This window comes from Sinocyclocheilus rhinocerous, unplaced genomic scaffold (genome assembly GCF_001515625.1).
Source record: "Sinocyclocheilus rhinocerous isolate Xijiao unplaced genomic scaffold, SAMN03320098_v1.1 scaffold6489, whole genome shotgun sequence".
Lineage (NCBI taxonomy): Eukaryota > Metazoa > Chordata > Actinopteri > Cypriniformes > Cyprinidae > Sinocyclocheilus > Sinocyclocheilus rhinocerous.
This window is the reverse complement of record NW_015632020.1, coordinates 40,533-65,143: the sequence shown is the minus strand read 5'-3', so window position 1 is coordinate 65,143 and position 24,611 is coordinate 40,533. Positions and strand designations below refer to the sequence as shown.

The following is a 24,611-nucleotide window of genomic DNA, read 5'->3' as shown; positions in this document are numbered from 1 at the left end:
TTAAGGCTACTAAAGTTTTTCAGTCAAGAGCAGTGAGTGATTTTCTGTCTTTTGTTACTTGATTAACATCAATGCCTAGGACAATAGCAACTAAATTAGGCTGCTGTCCCTTAGTGATGGGAAGTTCGGATCATTTTACCGATTCGGACCTTTGAGTCTCGTTCAGCAAAATGAACGAATCTTTTTTCGAGTCATTTCGTTCATTTTAACAAAATATAATTAAAATGTTACGTGTTACTTCCCTAACATGTCTACTACTTACGCAAACGTTGATCACACTACAAACAATACAAAACTGCTATAAGAAACAGAAAAGATTAATTCATTGTTTACCTGGGTCTTCAGTCCATGATTAGCTCACCTCACCTCTAATCTGACAAGCCTTCGGGTTTGAGTCGCTCATTCATCACGTGACAGCCCCATAAACTTAACCAATGCAGTCTGAGCCGGAAAGAGAATTGATTAGTTCATCTCTCGAGTCTTCGGGTTTGAGTCGTTCGTTCATCACGTGACAGCCCCATACACTTTAACCAATGCAGTCTGAGCAGGAAAGAGAATTGATTAGTTCATCTCTGGAGTCTTTCGAATCATTCGTTCTTTTGTCACGTGACGTGACAGCATTGGATAGAGAAATTAGTTAATTTACAAGCTTCCTTACAAACGGGTGCATAGTTATTATTATTATCATCATCATTATTAATATTATTATTTACTCTTACAGTTACATGATGCGTTTCTGGTCTCAAATTGTAGCTTTTTACTTCTTGCAGTTTATAAATGTGTGAATTTCTGTCATTATGGTTCTTTTCCATAACACTGAATGTTGTAACAAAGGTAACAAAGAGTTGGTTATTATTATTAAGTCTATTTCCGGCTCAGACTGCATTGGTTAAACTTATGGGGCTGTCACGTGATGAACGAACGACTCGAAAAACCCGAAGACTCGAAACAGGTGAACTACTTGACTAATTCCAGTACAGAACCTATAGGATGTTGCGCATGCGCGACTGAACGAATCACTCCCGGAGACGACTCGTTCTTCCCGAGTCACATTAAAGAATCGTTCGTTCAAGAACGACCCAACAGCTCGGACCTGACAGAGAACGCCGAATTTATGCTAACCGAAGTCTTTGGGCTAACGTACAGTAGGCCTGTTTATGGTTATGTTGTTCTGTACAACAGATTGCGCAAATTTTATGTTGCGAAATATAACTGTCGTCGTGAACTGGAAAAGGAAAGATCGTCAAGACAAACTTTCACGTAGACCTGAGAAAATATGAATGCTATGGATGGATGAAGGGATTAATCGATTGGATTGCTTTCTGCAGAGTGATCAAACGTCTCTAACTTTTGAAGTCTCACAATAAACAGAAACTCACTTGATCGTCTTCGTGTTATTATGGTGATTTGAAACAGGGTTTTTTACATTTTTAGATGCCACTGACCCTCAAATATGAACAACCTCATAAGGGACAACTCACAATCCTGAAAGATTTACAAGAACATTTTTTTTCCTGTTCACTGTACTGTACTGTTAGATGTATTATATGTTTGTTTGATGTAGTTATGTTGGTCACTTTATTTAAATTAAATAATTTATCTATCTTATTTTATTTTACATTGCTTTTCTCGAAACTTTTCAACAGTTCCCCTAGAACTCTTCCCTTGTGCATATATGCATTTTAACCTAAATCGAAAAAATCCATGTACATTTATTACAATTATTTGTAAGAATTCACTCACAGTTTTTGTTCTCTTTATCCCTTACAGAGCCTCCACTCAGTACTATCATCCCAGAAAAAATAGCTTCTGCCACGAACAGTGAATTTACTGCAGGAATAAGTGCAGGTGCAGTTTTAGTGGTCCTCGCTTTAGTGGTCATCATTGGTGCTGTCATTTATAGGAAACACAGAAAGGCAAGTATCATAATTGCAGAGCAATTTGTCTTAACCTGTCTTATGACATTGAAAATAGCATATTGAAAAAAAATTCAGCTGATTTGCAAAAAAAGGCCTAATATTATGGAATTTCATGATGCTGCATTCAAAAATATCAATACAAATTTTCCATTATGTACATTTGTATCAAATGTCAAAAGTTTTAATGACAAAAATATATATAAAAAAAAAAACGATTTAACTTATAGTCAGAATAGAAGTGGAAAAATGTTCAAATACTCCATTTAATTTCAGAGACCTTAATACAAACAGGTTTATTAAAAATAAATACGCTTTTTTTCCACAAAATCTACAATTTTCTGTTGCTGTTTGGATAAACATCCACATAAAACATCTGGCTCGTGTTTCTTTATAGTTCTAGCCTTGAAATCAGTATTAGGCATCAAATAATGTCTTCAGGATCATTCATACATGTGTAAACGGCACAAAGGAAGACACAAATAATGTCTTCTTTAGTAAGAAACAAGTACTGGATTTTATCCAGCAAATATAATGCAGGTTTGTGTAATTTTATTGTGCAACGACAATGGAATGGTTGGATATTATAAACCTAAAGTAGTTATAGTTTATACTTGGGCATCTACAGTGATAAGAAATCCAACTGCGGCGATTCCCACCAGACCAGACAGAACCAGACGAATCAGAGCCTCAGTGACGCCACAGTGATCCAGACAATCTGAAAAAGAACAGACTTATTCATAAACATGTTCTGTGCTATTAAATGTCTTTGTGAAAATGCTACACAGAGTTCATTGTGGCAGGATGAGAGTTCTGTGGTAAATGTAATTTGAGTTCTTGTACCTTCACTTCGTGGGCAGATCTCTTTCATATGAAGATGGACAGTCTTATTGCTCACTGGATTCACAGCTGTACAGCTGTAGGTCTCTGGATCATTATAATGGAGCTCTAATGCTAAACTGAGGTTGATGTTGAGATCAGGATTGCTGGTCTGGTTCAACATTTCACCTCCTTTATACCACGAGACGGACACACCTCGATCATTTTTCACAGAACAGACCACAGAGCAGAACTCTTCTGTTTCCTGTGATGTACCTGAAAGAAATGAAGCTTCTACTTCTATCATAATTTACAAAAAAGAGTCCCAAAAGCAACATCATAACAAAACTATTCAAAAATATGTAATATTTTCTTTAGTATTGTTGCAGAACTTCTGGAATCATTTTATGGAAGCTTATTTCCACCAATTTTACATTTCACAATTCTAACATTTTTTTTCAGAATTCTACATTTATGTCTCACAATTCAGACTTTTTTTTTTCTCAGAATTGTAAGTTTACATCTTGCAATTTAGACTTTTCCCCAGAATTCTAAGTTTAAGTCTCACAATTCAGACTTTTTTCCCAGAATGCTAAGTTTACTTCTTGCATTTCTGACTCTTTTTAAAAAAAAAAAAAAAAAAGAAAAAAAAAAAAACCAGAATTCTGTTTATTTATCACAATTCAGACGTTTCCCCAAAAGTATACATCTCATAATTATGACTTTTTTCCCCCCTCAGAATCTTAATTTCACACGTCAAGTTTTTAAAAAATTGTTTTTTTTAATTGAAACCACATACACATGTAGAATTCTGGGGGGAAAAAGTCAGAATTGCGAGATGCCATTTGCAAGTTATAAACTCACAATTCTAAGAAAAAAATGCTGAATTATAAACTCGCAATTGAGAGAAAAAGGTCAGAACTGTAAGCTACAAAAGTCCACAGAAAATGGTATTATTTCATACAGAAATCATAAAGACAGACCTGTCGATTGGTGCACACTAACTGATAAGCTGCTCCTGATGGCTGGTACAGAGACAGGTGCTTTATGACAAAAGGAAGCATGCACATCACCTTAAAGCCATATCTCCCTTAATTAAAGATGCCAGTATTGCAGTGCAATAATCAATATGGAACCAAATCTAATCAATATCCTATGATTTCCATGTTATTTTTCAATAGAGGCTGCAGCTGTAACTTACCATAAACATGAACTTTGTATCTCCGTCCTGTGATGAGTGTATTGATGATGATTAAGGCTTCATACAGTCCAGATTCATTAGTCCTGATGTCCATGATGGTTAAAATCCCAGTTTTTCGGTCTAACTGCACTCTGCCTGTGAATCTCATGTCATAATGAGTGTAAATTTTCCCTTGATGCATCTGTGCGAGACGATTATTTTCTCTGCCACTTTCAGACGTCCACATTATCTGAACGTCTCCCTTTAGATCTTCAAGTCCAGGATGTAGATTGAGAACACCTCCCTCCATCACTTTAACTGTTTCAACATCATTAACTTCTCCACCCACTGAAACAATATGAAAATAAGTGAAATATAGAGGTAAACAAATGACTAATATGGTATAGACAATTATGGTTTCTAAACACCTGTTGAATTTCAATGGTTTGATGTTCTGGGCAGCCAACATTTCAGCACATGTGGTCGACAAAAACCAAACAAACCTGTGTTTAATATAGTCGGGGTCGTTTATATTTTAATGCATATATTTTAATAAATACAAATCATTACACTTACAGGACCTTTTGAATCACGGATATGAATTATTTTATTTACATAAGACAGTGCATGGTTGTCTGAACCACACTGGATTTGTTGAAATCTCCCAGAATCCATTGCAGCATGCATGAAGTATGCGATTCATATTATAGATTTATTGTTTTTCCAATGGACCTTTGCAACTGACATTTATACTGTTGTTGATTTTGTCATCACTATTAGTCAACGGTTGTGTGGTGATGATAAAAACTAATTTGCTGATTGTCACTGTCATTGAGGTTTGTGTATTAAGTGTTGTGGTTGATGTGCAACCATATGCAAGATCCTTCAGAGAAGAAGATTGTAGAGTTCATTTCATATTAATTGTCCTATTCAGATTTAAGCTTGAACTGTGGTATAGTGGCTAAAAATCAAGACTGCCTGACAGACAAACAACTGATTGAACGATGATAAGGTTTTGAATTAATGGTAAGATCTTTGATTTCTTCTTTTCATGCATGTTTGTATGGCGACACTAGCAGGTTTGACAGAACATGATCTAAAGAGGGATAAAGGAAGTCTTTTTGTGGTTTTAGACAATGCTGCATGTAAATGACAGAAGTGTTTCTTTACCTCGAAAAGTGAAACCAATGGCAGAAATGAAAATGTGGCACTCTTTAGTTTAACACATAAACAGATGCAAAAATGTTGTGAGAAATCACAAAAATTATTAAAATTAAGTTTTTCTCTTTTTTTCTTTCTTTTTAAATTTAGCTTGGTGTGAATGTAAAGAGACCAAGTGTAAGTCAGCAGAAAATGTTTATGTCAGTGTTTCCACTAATGTGACTTGTGTATAATATTATTTAATTATTTGATTTCTTTTTTTTCTGATTGTTGATGTCATTGCAACTGTATATTGTTTTAGATTATATTTGTTATGAATTGTGTATATTTACTAAAGATCAGAAATCAATCATTTATACTGCTTACTGAACAGGCCACATGTTCAGCTGCATTTTCTCAAAAGTTCACAGTTATGCAAGTCATAAGAATGCTCTCTTGTCCATGAGTGTATATATCATCATGGAACTGTGGCTTAGAGTTGCCAGACACATTTTAAAGTGTACATTTTGAAACCTTTTGTATTGAGGACAATTCAATATAATTTCATCTGCTTAACCTTAGAACACACTTAAATATGCATATAATGTGTTATCTTACCTTCCACGCAGATTAAATATAAGATGAAAGCCCACATACTGATGTAGGCCTATGTGTTAATATTGCGTTGAGTTGTTGTTCTCTCGATGATGCCCCCTGAAACTCAACTGAACAGATGGACTTTTGAGGAAGTGGCCTGCAATAAAATCAGTTACTTGGCTTCTACCACAAGAGGGCAGTGCTGTAGTGAAAAAAAATGCATATGTGTATTAATCTGTTGAGGCACAAACAGACAGACAGATGTGCAGGAAACATAATTAACCCTTTTTTTTCACCATAAATTAATTTCTCTGGTAATATGTTTGTGTTTCTACTTACTATATCATTCTATGTAATCATTTTGTCCTTTTTAAAAAGCCTCAGTTATGTCTGAAGGACAAGACAACAATGAATGCTAGACTGAATGAATTTGCAATGAATGCTAGACTGTTTGGCTATTGTTTTAGATTATATTTGTTATGAATTGTGTATATTTACTAAAGATCAGAAATCAATCATTTATACTGCTTACTGAACAGGCCACATGTTCAGCTGCATTTTCTCAAAAGTTCACAGTTATGCAAGTCATAAGAATGCTCTCTTGTCCATGAGTGTATATATCATCATGGAACTGTGGCTTAGAGTTGCCAGACACATTTTAAAGTGTACATTTTGAAACCTTTTGTATTGAGGACAATTCAATATAATTTCATCTGCTTAACCTTAGAACACACTTAAATATGCATATAATGTGTTATCTTACCTTCCACGCAGATTAAATATTTTTTTCACCATAAATTAATTTCTCTGGTAATATGTTTGTGTTTCTGCTTACTATATCATTCTATGTAATCATTTTGTCCTTTTTAAAAAGCCTCAGTTATGTCTGAAGGACAAGACAACAATGAATGCTAGACTGAATGAATTTGCAATGAATGCTAGACTGTTTGGCAGAAGGCTTATGTTTAAATAAATAGAGAAAACTACTAGGCCCACATTTATTTCTGGCGCACTATGGCTGCCGTCGCATCATCCAGGTGGATGCTGCACACTGGTGGTGGTTGAGGAGATTCCCCCTTCTATGTAAAGCGCTTTGAGTGCCCAGAAAAGTGCTATATAAATGTAAGGAATTATTATTATTATTATTATATTAAATTAAATGGAATTTATTAGTTTTTCCTTTTGTGCTGTGGATTTATTTATTTTCTTTTGGAATATTTTTCATTCTTTTCTTATTTTTATAAAGGTCAAACACAAATAAACGTTTAGCCCTTTTAATCGAAGGGAAGTAAATTCATTTAAATTTGTAAAGAAAATATTCCACAATGCTGCAGTATTCCCTTTCTGCTTTGTTTTCTAACTGTTTTCATATTTGGATGATAAGGGCGGGAAAATGCGCGCAGTACAGTACAGCGTATTTTTTGTCACACTGTGAGTGAGTGAGTGACGTGGTGACCCATACTCGGAATTAGTGCTCTGCATTTAACCCATCCTAAGTGCACACACACAGCAGTGAACACACACACACCGTGAACACACACCCGGAGCAGTGGGCAGCCATTTATGCTGCGGCGCCCGGGGAGCAGTTGGGGGTTCGGTGCCTTGCTCAAGGGTACCTCAGTCGTGGTATTGAAGGTGGAAGAGAGCGCTGTACATTCACTCCCCCCACCTACAATCCCTGCCAGTAGGAGACTCGAACCCACAACCTTTGGGTTACGAGTCCGACTCTAACCGTTAGGCCACGACTTCCCCTGTACAAGTTAACAATAATTACTGTTTTTGCATTATTGTAAGGGGTACGTTTAGGGTTGGGATAGGTGTAGACGTTAATAAAATATTAATTTTCTAATAGGTAGAAAATTAAATTTATTTAGTTTCCGGCCGTAGCTGTATCCCTTCTAGCCACAACCGGAAAAGAGAGTGTGTGAAAAAGCGGCGTGACGTGAAAGCCGTTTCTACATCACTGCAGCTTGAAGGATTATTGGCGTTTTGGATTTCTACATAGACCGTGAATGGATTTTATCGTTCGCGTTCGTTCGTGGGTAAATCTTTACTGGAACACACACTAGCCCCACCAAGCTGTGCTAACGGTCTTTTGTTATGGTTGTGACGTAATTTTTGTAACATCGAAAATTATTCAGAGCTACAGTCCTGCTCGATGGATTAGACATAATGTCACGCATAAAAGTTGCCTCAAACTGTAGCTAATGCTAGAAACAACTAGAAACTATATAGACAAGGTTTTGGTTGATTTTAGGTCGGAGCTGCGTTATTTCAAAATGTTAAGTCTTATAGACAAAACTCGGATAACAATTTGTACTACCCTGCTGAAAAAAACAATAGAAACCTTCACATAATTTGCAATGGTGTTATGTCCCAAAACACACTACAGGAAGCCATTTAATGGTTTTAATTTTGAATAGTTGATTGTTTGTTTGTAATGGTGTTTGTAGTGGAAACCATTATAATTTCATTCGAATTTTTGATGGTTTCTGTTGTTGTTGTTTTTTCAGCAGGGTGCCTAGATTGCTATGAGTTATGTCTATAAAATATTCTGTTCTTATAACATCTGGATGTAACACAGCTTAAGACAGACTGACCACGTTTTGAAAAAAAATTTTTTTTTTAAAATTAAGACACGATGCCATTACATTAGTAAAACTTTGATAAATCTATCGACAGTGTTTTTCTAGTAGCACTTAAACAGTCTGCTAAAGTGAACTATGTTAAAAAATAATCAATGAATCAGTGACATTACAGGAAGCCCAACGGGACAACTTTTGGGAAGTAATTTTTTGGAGACAGTTTGTGGGGGCATTTTAGGTTTATGTCCAGTAATATTTACATTATAATATAATGGCTATGATGCCACAACATATTTGTATTTAGTGATGCCAAATGCATTGGTTCTTGTGTGTTTTGTAAGTGATCATAATATGGCAGGTTTGAATATGTCCAAATGTGAATGGGATTTGGGGGTTATTGCAGATAACAGGTGCGCATGACTGCACCCGTCTTCTGATTCATTGAATGCCATTTCAATGCAGATTGCTCTTTCATAAATTCTAGATGGTAAATGTTTAAATGCACAGGTGAAACCGCAGACATTGGGTTGAGAGGTATACACTATTCAGGTTGTGACATTAAAATGTTATTGCATGATGATTTTCTAGGATGAAACACATTTTTTATTGACACAGCTGTGACCGTAGACCATAATCGATAAAACATACAAGTACACCAAACCAAATGACTGGAAACTATGTCAATTGTGCAGAAACCTGAACTCTCTAATCTTTTGGTTTCATTGCATGTTGGTTCTTTTAAGGGGTCTGACTTCAATTGGAGCATTACATACAAGCCCAAACTCATGTGAATCAATCAGCCCAAATGCAGGATGATTTCATTTGGCATTTGCTTGATGTGAAAGCAGATCTTCTGAGTAAGAGGCACATGTTCATTAAATGGTTCTCTTTATTGATATATTTTAGTACTTATTTAAGAAATCTAAATATAATATGCATAATGAACATATAATGTGCTACATGTTACTGGTATTCAGAAAACAGTATGTTCAGGTCCTTTATGACTCAAAGTACTACATCTTCTCTACATGATCTGCTACATCTTTTATACGCTACTACCAGACAGGCTTTTGCAAGTGGATTAAATGGGATATTCTCCCCAAAATTAAAGGGGTGGTTGACTGTTTTTTGTAGGCTTGATTGTGTTTATGGAGTGCAGTCTAACATGTGTTAATGCTTCGTTTAAAAAAAACACATTATTTTTCACATAATTTACCTTTATTCAACACCGCTTTGTCCCTTCTCCCATAAACGCGCTGATCCTTTCCTGGTTTTATGAAGCCCCTCCCTCAGAAATACGTGATGGGCTCAGATTGGTTAGCTAGTACAGTGTGTTGTGATTGGCTAAACCGCCTCTAGTGCGCGTCTAAACGTCCCGCACCACTCCTCAGCAGCACGTGCTCCGGTTGTATTGTAAACAATAGCATCGTCAATATTGCTTATCAGTTTGAGCCCGATTGAGACGCAGAGGATATTAGTGAAGAGGATTGTGCAGAACCTGTGCAAGCACGGCTTTTAATGGTATGTTTTTGATTATTGTTGTCTCATACTTTTAGATACGCTGTTATTTGTAAATGCTACTGCTTCTGTTAGCTTTTTGATTAAAGCTTTAATACAGCACAGCAACCGCACACATGTCCATGTATAACGCTTCTCATAGCTATGTGAAAATAAGTGTATAAATGGAACCGAGCTGAGCTGATGATCTGAATGAGAGCGAGAGAGAGAGAGATGCAGAGCGTGAAAAAAAAGCCCAGAACTTCTGACTGATATGACACAAACAATGTTAACCATTTGTACATTCTCTAACACACATATTTTAGATTCACAATTCATTTAAAAGCCTCTGGTGTGTAAAAATAGTAAATATCATCATGTCCTCCTGTTTTTTTTTTTTACCCTAATAAAAGTGATAGGAGCATTAAATAGTTAATAAAGAAACTTAAATCATATGCTCATTATATTAGCATTATCCGCGCTTATGCTAACGATTAACTACTCTAATAACAGCGTTCATTTCATCAATCCGACATTCAAATTGCGATTGTCATGCGCATTTTGATAGTAATGCAGGTTCTGTAATCAGCAGGAAAGTTTCCTTCAGAAATACAGTGATATAAAAACACCCGCACCGGGTTTCGACTTTGACATGTGCAGACACATGCAGTGCTCATGTTTATTCAACGAAGTCAAAGCCTTTAGGAAAATCTATTTGTGGCGGTGAGTTTTGATATTGTGGCGGGCGCCTCAAATAAATCAATGTAATTTTGAAACTTGTGAATCCATTAGAATCGTTAGAAGACAGAATCGCGATTCATATATGAATAGATTTTTACGTGCACTCCTAGTTTTCTTCCTCTTCTCTAAAGCAGCGCAGCATGGCCTCGCCCCCTTTGCTGCATGTTCCGGGGGGCGGGGTTTGACTGGGTTTGTGATGTCACGAACCCGGGAAGTAACTCGTTGTAGTTCCTACGAGCCGTTTTTGTATTAAACTGCCAGAATTTTAAAAGACGATATCTCCGTTTGCATTGAACTTTCAATGCCATAACTTTGCAGATATTGTTTATGCTCAAACAGCAACATTTCACACTAACGTTAATGTTTAACGTTACGTTAAAAAAAGTGAAATCGCAATCAACCACCAATTTAAAATTCTATCATTTACTCAACCTCATGTCATTTCAAATCTGTATATGTTTCTTTCTGTCTAAAATTATCTATTGTAAAAGTCAGTTGTGTTGTTTAGACCCCAGTGTTCTTCAAAATATCTGTTTTGTGTGTGTGTATGTGTGTGTGTATTTGTGTGTTACACAGAAGAAAGAAATCCAGGTTTGGAATGACATGAAGTTGGCAAGAAATCAAATTTTTGGATGAACTATCTCTTTAACTTTGTGTTAAATCACATCTAATATTTCTCAAAAGAAAAGCAGTATTTGTTTGTCTAATGCTTTTTGAGACACCAACATATGGGAAGTACCTTTAGCAAAAGGGGAGTTTTCCAACTCTTTTGAGATAGAGGAAAGGATGCACAAACCCTGTCATGAGCCCAAGGCACAAGGCCCCAGACCAGGACAAAAGAAACCTCTTTAAATCTATAAGATAATAAAGCACAAGAGAAATAATCATAGGGCCGTACACTGCAGATGCCAGTACAATCCGAATAATCCGAAAAGCCTTGAGTTTGTCTTGGTTCGTACTGTCTTTCCTCTTGAAGTCGTCACCAGGTCCAGGTCGCTTCAGAGCCTTCAGGACCATCAAGCAGCTGAACACTTTGATGCTTAAAAAAACAAGCAGTTCTGGCAAAATTAATTGATGAAGTTCAATGATGTTCACTGAAACCATAACGCTTGAGATAACTATCAGAATCCATCCGATGATGGATAACGCGATTCTGTATTTCATGGGTTTGAGCTTTAAGGAGGTCACAGGATGGAGAACCCCTACGTAACGCTCCACACAAGTGCAGCTCTGAAACAGAGGACGACCGACTAACGGCAACAGACCAGGAAAGTATATGCCAAACTTGCAATGAGTACAATTAAAGAAATACTGCTCTATGATAAAAACATAAGAAGAGCAGAAGACGACCTCAACTAGTGCCGCATTGAAGATGAAGATTTCAGTCGACTGTCCCTGAATCATCTCTTTCACACTCAGCCACAGGATGTAACAGTTTGCCGGTAGACTGAGAACCATGTTGATGCTGAGAGAGACGACGATAAAATAGGTGGGTATAACGTAGCACGAGCTGGAGTTCGCTGAGGAAATCAATGGTGTGCATGTTGAAGTGTTTGTTTGGTCCCACGTCACCATTTTTTAATCTATAAGAAAACAATGAAAATTGGAGGAAGAGATTAGTGTAGAAGAAAATAAGTTATGAATTTACATTATAGTCAGAACAGTGCGAAACAGATATGGACAAATGTTGTGATTTTTGATTTCGAAACAATATTTCCTTACTTTGCATTCATAAATACAGTATTCTGCTTGACCACATACAGTATATGAAACAGTTGCGTAGCATTTCACTTGTTTTATGACAACAGCATTTTAGATGGCAGTGAAATTTCACAACTCTCGATCCCAATTTTGATGCCACAGCGAACACTACTATCTTGACTAATTTAAAGTTCAAACATTAAAGAGAAAACGTTTTTAATCCTTGCGAAAGTTATTCGGTTAAGAGCAGTGAGTACTTCTCTTTTTATTTTGTTGTTTGATTGACATTAATAACACAGACAGCAACAGGTTTATTAGGCTGCTGTCACTTTAAGACCTATTGCACTGGTCCAATATACGGATACATAGGCCTATGCCTTTTCTTTCTCAACTCTTTTTCATTCATTTAAAATTGAATGTAAATAGTGCAAAATGTTGCAAAATAACTCAATTCAATGTTTTGTGCACACAGGCAGCCATTTCAGACAGCATGCAATTACCAAATTGAATGGTTTAAAGATGCTTGAATGTTTCCGGGCCATTGGGCGGTCGTTATTGTTGGGCCTTGCACCAAGTTCTTATACTGCCCTGAATTCATTTTCCTTGTTTCTGTGCTTTCTTCCACCGTCGTAATGGTAAGTCCATACTGTTCAGTTCTCATGCTAGATTTAGGCTTGCTGCGTTCTGATTGGTTCTAATTGCACACAATCATATCTTCTCGTTTCATGATTTTATTATAATTTCATTCATTTGCACAGCCCTTGTACAAAATATTCATAACTAATTTTTGCAGCAGAACTGGCATTTGATGAGATTTCATTTTCAAATCTTGCATGTTTTTCATGCTGAAAATTCTAAATGATGTCTGACTCCACATGAACTAACAGAATAAGACCTCACAAGCATAAGTAAAAACAGTTCATTTATTCATATATGACAAGATTCTCATAGGTCTCAACATTGTGAAGTTTATCGCTGGCAAAATCTATCAGTATCTTTCTTTGTCCTGGCAGCTTTGGTGTGAACTGCACTTTGGCGGTGACAAACTCTTTAGGGCCAACTGTTCCAACCCTGTTAAGAAAAAAAAACCTGTTACAACCATGCAACTTTTGCACTTTCATTATTTTATATTTTGTATAAAATTAGCTGCAAATGTTTTGACAGTGTCAAAAAAAACTGCTGCAGTCAAACTAAATGTCTTTGTGTTTTGGTGTTCTAGATGTGACGGCATATAACATAACATGCTAACAAATATTGTAATTTTTAATGTTTAGAGTTTTAATGAACAACACAACTCTAAACTGACAATAGTATCATAAGCATCTGAAATAACATCAAAAAAATCTAAAATGTGATCTTTTAAATGTCATCTCTCATAAGTAGCAGACAGTACATGCTTCAAAATTATTATGTTCCCAAGTGGTTGCTATGATGCTCTGTTGCTAGGTAGATGGATGGATAGGGATTTGAGGAAATGTACACATATTGCTGATTGATTATGCATAAGAAGCATAAATACAGCATGCTATTACTGTTGAGTGAATTTACCTCTTTTTCTCTTACAAGGTAAACACTGTTTGATTGTAAAAATTTATGTCTAAATAAAAGCTTACATAGCTAGCTACTTTCTATGATTAAGTTTTAGTTTTAACTAATTTCAGAGTAGTCTGGGAGGCTACAATTTCAAAGTAACTTCCCCAACACTGTGTTGCTTATACTGATATGTTGTACTGAAGCAAGAAGTTTTTCATCTGTCTTTTAATTTGATCATGCGATGAGCTGAAATGACACCAGGTATGTCCACAGGAGGAATGAGGGAATGTATTTTCACACCCCGGTCCGGAGTGATCGGGTGACTTACTCATGAGTGATGGGTTTGCCGTCGGTCAGGTTGGCACCATGTATAGTGAACACACAGTTCTCCAAGGGCTCCGGAAGTGGATTCTGCAGTGCTAAATCTGCCACCAGGTTCTGGCCCACTTTTGGCACACCCAGGATCTGCGGGGGACCGAATCACACCTTGTTAGAGCCGTGAGTCTTGCTTACAGTACATTGATTTATATTAAATATGTATTGGCTGTTTTACTCCAGTAAGCAACTTCAGACTCTTTAGGGATTTTAAATACAAAAAAAAAAAACCTAACCAAATTTTTCACAATAACAGTAAGTTAATTTTGTCAAGCCAGCATTCTATAAATGTAAATTGTAGAGAGAAGTTAAGGTTTACATTGACGATTATTTCAGGGCCATCCAGTATGATGGTCTTCTTTGCTCTGTAGAAATCCCTTGTCTCTGCATCGATGAGTAAAGCCACCAGTTTGATCATCCTATCTTGATTTATGGCTTTGCTGTACTCTGCATACTCCAATCGAAGAGTTACTTTACTCCCTGAAACATAAGACACGATGAGACAGTTACCTTTTTGAATATACACTCTTATTGGCATAGATGGTTCCATGAAGAACCTTTAACATCCATGGAGCTTTCCATTCCACAAAAGGTTCTTAATAGTGGAAGAAGGTTCTTTAGATTTTTAAAATGTTCTTCACACTAACAAATAGTTCTTTTAGAAACTGTTCACTGAATGGTTCTTTTGGGAACCAAAAATGGTTCTTCTATAGTATTGCTGTGAAAACCCTCTTTCAAATTTTTAAGAGTTTATATGCATGTCTAAAGTATACAGTTAGTTAAAAACTTAAGAAAACAGGCTCACCTTCAGTCGGAGCCAAATTCATCTCTGTAAACTCGCCCAATCCACAGGTTTCTCCAAGTTTGCCATTGTAAGACACTGCTTGGGCGTAGAACATAACCCGACAGGACTTCGTAACCATGGTGTTGTTTTTGAGCTCTGCGTAGACGTCAAAATCAGAGCCGATCTGCATGTCCGGGGTCACTTTAATTTTGATGTGAAAACCAGGCTCCTCTCCAGCCTGTGCTAGTTTGTTGTGATGATTTGCCTTTTCATAAACCCTTCTCTCTTCTTCAGAACCTGAACAGAAAACAGCGTTTATCATGACGGGGGCACTGAAATATGTTAATATAGTATATTGGTACCAGATAATGCTTAATCTTCCTACCCTACTGAAACAACCAGAATCTGTCATGTTTTGGATGATGGTGTCTCTATCAGGCTTTTTAACTAGCCTCACCAATAAGTAATTTGCTAATACACCAGCTAGCATAAACAAACTTGGACCAGCATATAATCATGCTGTTGTTTTTTAGGGCCTTTAGAAATAATAAGAGTTTAAGAGGATAGATGCTCCTACGATATCCTAGAATGAAGTGGCGTGCTCAGTGTTATAATAGTTGTAATCATAGTTTATGGATTTTCCTTTTGGGAATTGAATTTGCATCCAACCTAGATCCTTAACCATGAATGAATGAATGGCTCCCTACCCTCTGGATACTTGTAGTTGTGTGTAATGTCCTCTCTCTCATCTCGACCCACTGCTTTGGTGCTGATGGATTTCCCAACCTCCGTAGTGGATCCGCCCATCTTAAACACCCTTCCATCTCTCAGTTTGATGTACTCCACCACATCAGCGTTCACCTCGGCGTACACAAACGGGATGTCATATTTGAAAGTGAGCTCGCCCTCTTTAATGGCTCTCACGGGGGCTGGGCCGCAACAGAAGACGCCTGGCAGAAGAAGGACAGCAGGACTGAGGTACTTCTTCATTGACTCTACTTCTCCACTTCTATCAGGCATTGATTATTAGCTCACCTTCACTCCTATGTTGAGGTGTTGGGTCGCTCGCTTGCCAACCCTCGTACCCTAGCGCCAGGTCTGGGCGTGTCATCCAGTTCTCCACCCAAACATGGAAGTTCCTAAGGCAGAACAAGGTACGCTATTCTTATTTCCATTACATTATTAATAATAAAAGTTCCAAAAGGTTTTTTTTTTGCAGCAGTGCTATAAAAGAACCATTTTGGGTTCCACAAAGAACCTTTCAGCGAACAGTTCTTAAAAGAAGAAAATTTTTATAATCTGAAGAACCTTTTCCCACTATAAGGAACTTATTGTGCAATGGAAAGGTTCGATGGATGTTCTTCATCTAAGGTTTTTCCATGGAACCAAAGATGCCAATAAAAAAGTTAACCAGTTACCTTTATCTTGTTTAATTTTGGCTTTACAATGCATACCATATAGAGTCGTTAGCAATGTTCTCATCAAATTCGTTGTAGAAACGCTCCATTACTAGGTCTCCATTGCTGTCACGTGCTGATCCATAGTTAGTGACGACTCTGCACGGGATTCCCAGAGCTCTGGACACTGGAACATCAATCAAACACATCATATCTGAGATAATATGTGAAAATGTTTGGGAGCAGTTTATATAATTGGGACATAATGAGGAATGGGCCTTTAAAAAGTATGCATGATTCCCAAAAAATGAAGGTTATGAGACAGGGTTATTATTGTTAACTAAAACTAAAACCATTTAAAACTTTACTTGACATAAATTAAACTTTAACTGAAATAAAATAAAACATTAAAAAAATTGTTCATTTAGGTCTAATCACTTAGTTACCAAGGCAACATTTCTCATTTTCATTTAGTTTAAGTACTAAAATAATTAAAACTAATATAGAAACTATATAGACATATTTAATCAAAACAAAAACTAATAAAAACGAAAACACAAAAAGTAAAAAAACAAACAAACCTCACAAAAATTACTGAACCCATGAAAACGGAATATATACAAATATTTTAAAAAGACTATAATACACTCAAAAAAAATGCTGGGTTAAATTCAACCCAGTGCTGGGTAAAATAGGGACAAACCCAGCAATTGGGCTGTTTTGACCCAGCGAGTGGGTTAAATGTTTAACCCAACCTTCTGGGTAGTAACCCAACCGCTGGGTCAAAACAACCCAATTGCTGGGTTTGTCCCTATTTTACCCAGCACTGGGTTGTATTTAACCCAGCATTTTTTAGAGTGTAGTAATGCTACTAAAATGATACTTATGGAATTCCCCAACTGTTATTATAAAGATTCCTTGTGTGGAATATTCAGTCTTTTAATTTCTGGTCTATATTTAAAATTCTCCAAACTAGAAAACAGACCACATTGGACAAATAAAATGAACAAACCTCCGAAATCTATTGAGTTTTCCATGCTGTTGAAGAATATCTGTCTGCTGATTAGTTGAATGACTGTTAATTGACTTGTGATAATTATTGCAGAAGTTAATGAATCACCTGTGCAGGCAACAGCTGCGAACACCCAGCACTGCCCGTAACGCACCGCCCTGCAGCCGTCATTACTCCACTGCTGGAGGATGGAGCAGCTGTCCTTCCATACGGTGGGCTTCACGCCGTCCTCATGGTCATCTGACCAGTTACCCACCAGAACTCCTTTATCACCTAGACTGTTGATCTGGAAACAACATGGCGGTGAGTTTCACACTAGAAAGCAACTCTCACATTTTCTTTAATGCATTTAAAAATAATGTTATTACGCTGCTAGGCAAATATATAACTAGATTATTTTTTTAAGTCTCAAAAAAACAGATAGTTTTGCTCAATCAGTTAGTAGATTTGAATCTAAACATCAATTTTTAGATTCTAATTGTTTTTATTTATTCAACTGAATAACATTTGAGCTGGTGATAATCAAGCAGAACACTCATAACTTTTAAAATTAGTAGAACTTCAGGAATATTTGAGGGCTGTAACTAACCATGGCACTGAGGACTCGAGTCACATAAACGGGGTTCCTCCTTTCAGAACAGTCCAGCGCTGCGTCACTTATATAGTTTGGACTTTCATCTAAAATCTGCAGACAGATGTCCAGTATGCCAGGCTCGAACTGTGGAAACAGAAACCAAACATGTCTGTGAAGCATAGATGCTTTGGGCATGAATACTGTTTGAATGTTTTATTGGCTGCTTGATTGTTTTAAAAGAAGGCAAATTAATGTATGAATCGAGGAAGCTTCTGATGAACATGTTGCTACTGTAAAGCAATTCTAGAGATATTTTTAGGTGTGGAACCTGTCCAAAAGTCCATGGTAAGACTGTGATACGTTTGGGTATCCCGCGGTAGATCAGCCCGTCCTGAGAGAGGACGTATTCCTCCCTCTCAGCTTCACTCGCCAGATACACTGAGTCCTCTGAAACCACCAACACAGATTGAAAATATATTCAATTTTGAACCTGTTTTTTGTTCAATTTGATCGAAAGTGACTTACAACTGACAAAAAACACAAATGTAAACAGTATTAGAAATGCCACGACTACAAACGTTAGAATCAAGTCTAAGTTAACATTATAATTTAAAAAATATGTGGTCAGGTTTATAAAGTTCTGATCGTTTGCAAAACGTCCTAATATTACCTCCATTAATTTTTTATTTATTTATTTATATATATTTTTACTAAATAAGATTGCTGCTTTTTCAAATTGTATGTATCAGCTTCAATGCAAAAATGAAAAATAACAAAAGCAGCCAAATGTTAAACATTTTTTTTTAAATGTTCAATTGCTTCATTTATTGTCAAAGAATTTTACAAAATAAGCAAATTATTATTATTTTTAAATGACAAAATATAATTTTAAAAACATAATTTTTGAATCAGTACCCCAACATTAGTAAAGAAACAAGTGTTGGATTTTATTCAGCAAATATGATGCAGGGCGGTCTAATATATTATGCATATTGTGCCCAGGATGACAAAAAACGTAATAATCTGATTGTTTACACTGAAACAAGTATGCAAAAATCCTGTTTTAACACTGTTCAGACTGCAAAAAAAAAAAGGATTTGTGCATAAAGACCAAGTCATTTTGATTGTTTGTTCCGGTTAATTTAAAGGGATAGTTCACCCAAAAATGACAGAATTTTCATTTTTGGGTGAGCTATCCCTTTAAGTGTTTCTCATTATCAGTCACCAATGACAGAACAGCTTACGTTTGCACCAGGGGTTAAAGAGCAGGACAAACTCTCCCAGACCGACTCCTTCTCCCTGATCCAGGATCAGCTTATAGACTCCAATAGGAGCATTTGGGTGCGAGCACACGGTCAGAGATACAGTGCTGTCAGACGTCTCTGCTGTGGCACTCCAGCTCGATCTGGAGATGAATCTGCTGAGGCTGAATTTGGCTTTGGTTTGTGCCTCCACCGAAGGGATGGGACCTGAAATCCAACAGAAAGACATGAATGGATGAACACAAGTATCTCAAATGTGACGCACATGTTTCGAAGCCTTTACATCATGGTTCTAATAATATACTTGTGAATGATCTGATGACTGTGTGCAGCGTTACTGTCGTTCCTCTTAGCACTGTAAATCCTCTAAATACAAGAGTAACTTCACTGTCATGGAACGCCCTGTAATGAAACCAGCCCTGATTTATTGTAAGTATTTTAACAAAGTCATTAACAATGACTCAGTGCCCTTCATGCATGTTGATTTATCAGTGGCTTCATAACTATTTCATTAATGTAATTATTTTTTCAGCTGACATCCCCAAGCTTGTTAGACCTCAGTGGTGGATTCCTATAGGTATGAATTGTGGTTGTACTATTATTATTATTGTTGTTATTTATTTATTTATTTTGCACATGTTACTGTACATTTACACTTTTTTTATTTTTCCCATTGACAGCCAAATATGTGATATGATGATATAGCCACACACATACACACACACACACACACACACACACACGGCATTATAATTAACCTAAATTAATACACACACACACACATACAAATATAGCATTCTACAGATGTTAAATATTTAATTTTCTTTTAATTATAATAATATTTTAGTAGATGTAAATGCCATACATATATACATGGCATTTACGTCTACTAAAATATCATTTATGTCATTAAAATAAATGATTTGTTATATTTATATATTATTTACATTATTATACAATGCATATGCAAAATTTTAACTTTTGTGCTTTTGTCTTTGGATATATATTTAATAAATAATGCATTTACATCCTCTAAAATATAATTATTATGATTAAAATAAATTAAAATATTCATTTTTGTTTTCTGTGTGTATATATATGTTGAAAAATCTAGTATGATATAACACATTTTTACAATTTATATGCTGTCTTTTTTATATAATAATAAATTGTCAATATGTGGCTAGTTATTTAACGGCCATCAATGGAAAAGCTGTTTTTAGTTAGTTGAAACTAACCAGCTAACCTCTGACCCCTCAACTCCTCTATCCAGGCGGATCATGTTAACTTCACTTTCTGCACTCCCATTGGTTGTTACTGTGCTCATTTGTTTAAAAGTTAAACCTGTCCAACTTTGTTGCATTGCCAGTGGCTGCTTTTACTCGTGATGTTAGGTTGCTTAAAGTCTGAATAGGATGGAAGTGATTGAGGAACCTGTTTGGGCGATGAAGTTGATATTGTCCCCATTTTGAAAGTGAGTTCCCGGTTGCAGGTGTAGTGTGATGGTGAACGGCTGTCCTCTCCTCACGATCAGACTGTCCACACCGTTCTGCAGCGTGTGGTGATCCGTGTTGTTCACCTCACACACCAGATCAATGCGTTCAATCTCTACCACTGTGAAGAGAAGAGACATGTAGTCATTTGTGTTTTGTGCTAATTATACTGCAAAAAATGATGTTTCTTCTCAGTATTTTCATCATGTTTTTCAGTATAAATAACTAAACAATCTTAAATCAACCATAAATATATATTTACTTGAGTAACAAAATGACATCAGATAACAAGTCTTGTTTTCTGAAAAATGTATCAAAATGAAGTGACTTTATGCTTAAAACAAGAAAAATGTCTGCCAGTGGGGTCAGAAAAATACATTTGTTTTTGCTTTAAATTAAGTTTATTTTTCTGACCCCACTGGCAGATATTTTCTCTTGTTTTAAGCATAAAGACAATTTTTCATTTTAAAGTCATTTTGCTTCTCAAGTAAAAGTATCTTGATTTAAGAATATTTAGATATTTGTGCTGGAAAAGAAGACATAATTACTAAGGAAGAACTTGATTTTTTCAATGGCAAAGCACATGCACAACATGCTGCTGTTTAAGCGTTTCTATTTTTGGCACATGACCCGTAAATTCTTGACCAACATGACAGGAATCAGAATGAATGGGTTTGCATGCTTTTCAATGCACAGGAACATCATGCACAGCTAGAAACGGATGCAAAAGGGCTCGAAGTCACGCTTTAGCACTGTGACCTATGAAGCTATGTAGATATTATAAAACGGATGAATACCACAGTCACGAGTGATAGTGCAAGATCAGCAATGCAGATGGCTATTGTAGAAGGAAAGTATTGAGAATTGAACGGTATTTCAGCCTTGAGACAAACATTTTTAAGGTATTGCAATGCAATCATCTGTTAGTTTGTTTGGAAGCAAAGAAACTGTTTTGCATGCTTCAGATATCAGATTTATATAACACTTTACATTGAAACACATATACAAGTGAAGCCAATAATTATGCAAATGCACCACAAAAATGCGCTTTTATTTGTTTCTAAAGCTGCCATGAAGGCGATCCTACCTTTGTCCATGGTCTCCGGTGGTAATGCTCGGCGTGTGACTCGTGTTGGGTGACTTCAGCTGGTGTTGGGGTCACTGGAGAGATATTTTGGGCGTTGCGTCCTAATGTTACGGTGGTGTCAGGGGACGCACTGTAGACTTTGAACCCTGGCTCTTATTTATGACAGTTACTGTCTTCCATGACCGATGGCATTAAATCACATTACAGCATGTCATGTTACATGAGTCTATTTCTGACAAACAGTCTCTGTGGGGTTGTAGAAGCGCATTAATTATGATCTCTCTATATATGAATCCCTGTACATGGCTGCTTACAATTGTAAAGTTGTTAATCAGAGAGTCACTTTCACTGGTCAGTTTTAGCTCTGACAGGGTTTTCCCTTGAAGGGTTTCTTGATGTGTTGTTTGTGTGCTTATTGTTCCCCCAGCTAACAAAATATGTTCTAAGAACTTTTTGGTAATGTTTCTGTTATTTCTGAATGTTCAAAACTCCAATAATGCAAACTTAAACATTAGGGAATGTTCCATTTACGAACATTATGATTTTACCTTTATATGTTCTCTGAACATTTTGAAACAAGTAGTAGTATGTTTAAAAATGTTAAAGGAACATCCAACTAGAATTCTGTACTGTATAGATGACATTTTTGTGCTTTAATGTTTAAAGAGCATTATTAAAGACCAGATAACTTTGAACTTTCGTTCTGGCATTGGGTTGGACATTTACTGTAGTGAAGATACTTTGTAATTCATATTATTGTAGAATGTAGTACAATTAATTTCATCAGGTAAGAAGCCACTCTGGGTAAGTGGATGTTTACTAGAACTTTATTTACATATATCAGTTTATTCATTTACTAGATGCTGTTTAAAGCAAACTGTGCAATGTTGATTGTATTAGTGTTGACCAGTGTTGACATTAAAGTATAAGTTAAAGGACTGAAATTATTCAGTCATATAAAACTGAAATAAAAACAAAGCTTTGTAGAAATATTTTAAATATATATATTTTTAAAAACTATCAATATATGATAGTATTATATATAATAGTCTTTACAATTTTTTTTTATTTGCTTGATTTTTTTAGTTTGTAGTTTTTATTTTTATAGTTTTTAAATAAAAAAAAAAAAAAAGTATATAAATAATACTAAAATAACACAGGATTGTATTGCTGCTAATACATGTTCATCTGACCTGTCTATCTAAATCAAGACACAAAACAGCAACAAGTTGAATAAAAATATTTAAAAAGTTATTTTTAAAGTTGAATACAAATAAATATTTTAAAGCAAAAACACAAAAACGACAAGCACAACAAATTTACTAAATATTAGATTAAAATTTAAAATGAAAACTGAAAACATTTACATTTTTTTTTATTTTTCCCATTGACAGCAACACACACACACACACACACATACACACACACACACACACACACACACACACAAATATAGCATTCCACAGATGTTAAATATTTAATTTTCTTTTAATTATAATACTGTTTTAGTAGATGTAAATGTAAAATATATAAAATCTAAATAATAAATACTATAATAGATTTAAATAACAGAATTTTATGGCTGCTAATGCATATTTGTTTATCTTATTGTCAATATTTCTAAAGAAAGACACAAAACCAAACAAATTATAATGACCTTTTATTTATTATAAATCTCTGAAATAATAAAATACAGTTTTCTCTCTCCACTGAGGTACTGACATCTGGTATATTACAGTACACAAAATGAAGAGTCCAATACTTTTACACATGCTGTGTAAAATCCTTAGAGAGTCCAATTTAATAATCAAAAAAATGTTTTTTCAAGCAATTGTGTGTATATATTTTCAAAATTCTCTGAACCTCATAAACTATACTGGGGTTTTTAAGCTGGATACATGTATAAAGCACAACATTTCAGTGTTACAGCAGAAAATATGATAATAGAGCATAATTCATTATTATTATTAATTAATTAATTAATTAATTATTATAGATATTTGGTTATTGGTCTATATCCTGGAGTTGTAATATTAAACATTGCATATGCATTGCATCTGATTTCAAAATACATTTTTACAGTTCATCAAGAAATATTGTTTCATGCAAACTAATTGCACAATAAAGCTTTAACAGAATATGTCTGTTGTCTTTCCAGGAAAACCTCCTTGTAGGTCCTCACATGCTTCTTTCAGATGGTCAGTACCGGAAGTAAAGAACTGGCCCACAGTCTCAGATCTGGTCAATATCATCTTGTTTTATGTTCTTTATTCTTTCCCACTGCATTTATTCAAACAAAAATCTAAAATCTGTTCTGTTCTGGTTTGTTCTTCATCAGGTGAATCCAAACAGTGGCATCTGACATGAGTTTCCTGTAGATTTAACTGGTTGGAGGAGCATCCAATAACCTGATCTGACATCAGTGAACTTCTTCTGGAGAGATGTAAGCATGCCTGTGGAAATGTTGCATCATTAGTATCATTCTAATGTAATTTATCAATTGCATATATTTAATGTTTGCACATACTTAATGATTCCATTTATAGAGCAGGTACTAGTCAAGTAAAATGTATTTGTATAGTGCTTTTCACAATACACATTATGCAAAGCAGCTTTACAGAAAATCATGATGTTCGTGTTTATAATATCTTAAAGGGGTCATATGATGCGATTTAAATTTTTCCTTTCTCTTTGGAGTGTAACAAGCTCTTGGTGCATAAAGAAGATCTGTAAAGTTGCAAAGACTAAAGTCTCAAATCCAAAGAGATATTCTTTATAAAAGTTAAGAAAAACTATCAATACTATCAATATATGATAGTATTATATATAATAGTCTTTACAATTTTTTTTTATTTGCTTGGTTTGTAGTTTTTGTAGTTTTTATTTTTATAGTTTTTAAAAAAAAAAAAAAAAAAAGT

The 24,611-nt window shown here is 35.4% G+C and overlaps 2 protein-coding genes across 2 annotated transcripts; both read right to left on the bottom strand.

The window, feature by feature from the left end:
- Window positions 1-2,524: 2,524 nt before the first annotated feature.
- On the bottom strand, window positions 2,525-5,761 carry LOC107742016 (SLAM family member 5-like). The gene is made up of 5 exons (XM_016554857.1): window positions 5,674-5,761; window positions 3,937-4,263; window positions 3,719-3,778; window positions 2,760-3,011; window positions 2,525-2,634 (listed from the first exon to the last, which is right to left on the bottom strand). The coding sequence occupies exons 1-5, from the start codon at window positions 5,708-5,710 to the stop codon at window positions 2,525-2,527; spliced, it is 786 nt and encodes a 261-aa protein (XP_016410343.1). The 5' UTR covers window positions 5,711-5,761.
- A 7,338-nt stretch (window positions 5,762-13,099) lies between these two features.
- tgm2a (transglutaminase 2, C polypeptide A) lies at window positions 13,100-21,809 on the bottom strand. The gene is made up of 13 exons (XM_016554860.1): window positions 21,694-21,809; window positions 20,548-20,727; window positions 19,096-19,320; window positions 18,180-18,298; window positions 17,867-17,995; window positions 17,386-17,563; window positions 16,323-16,452; window positions 15,904-16,007; window positions 15,576-15,818; window positions 14,890-15,165; window positions 14,404-14,564; window positions 14,038-14,174; window positions 13,100-13,247 (listed from the first exon to the last, which is right to left on the bottom strand). Exons 1-13 carry the CDS (start codon window positions 21,701-21,703, stop codon window positions 13,100-13,102), a joined length of 2,040 nt encoding a protein of 679 aa, XP_016410346.1. The 5' UTR covers window positions 21,704-21,809.
- Between the last annotated feature and the right edge of the window lie 2,802 nt (window positions 21,810-24,611).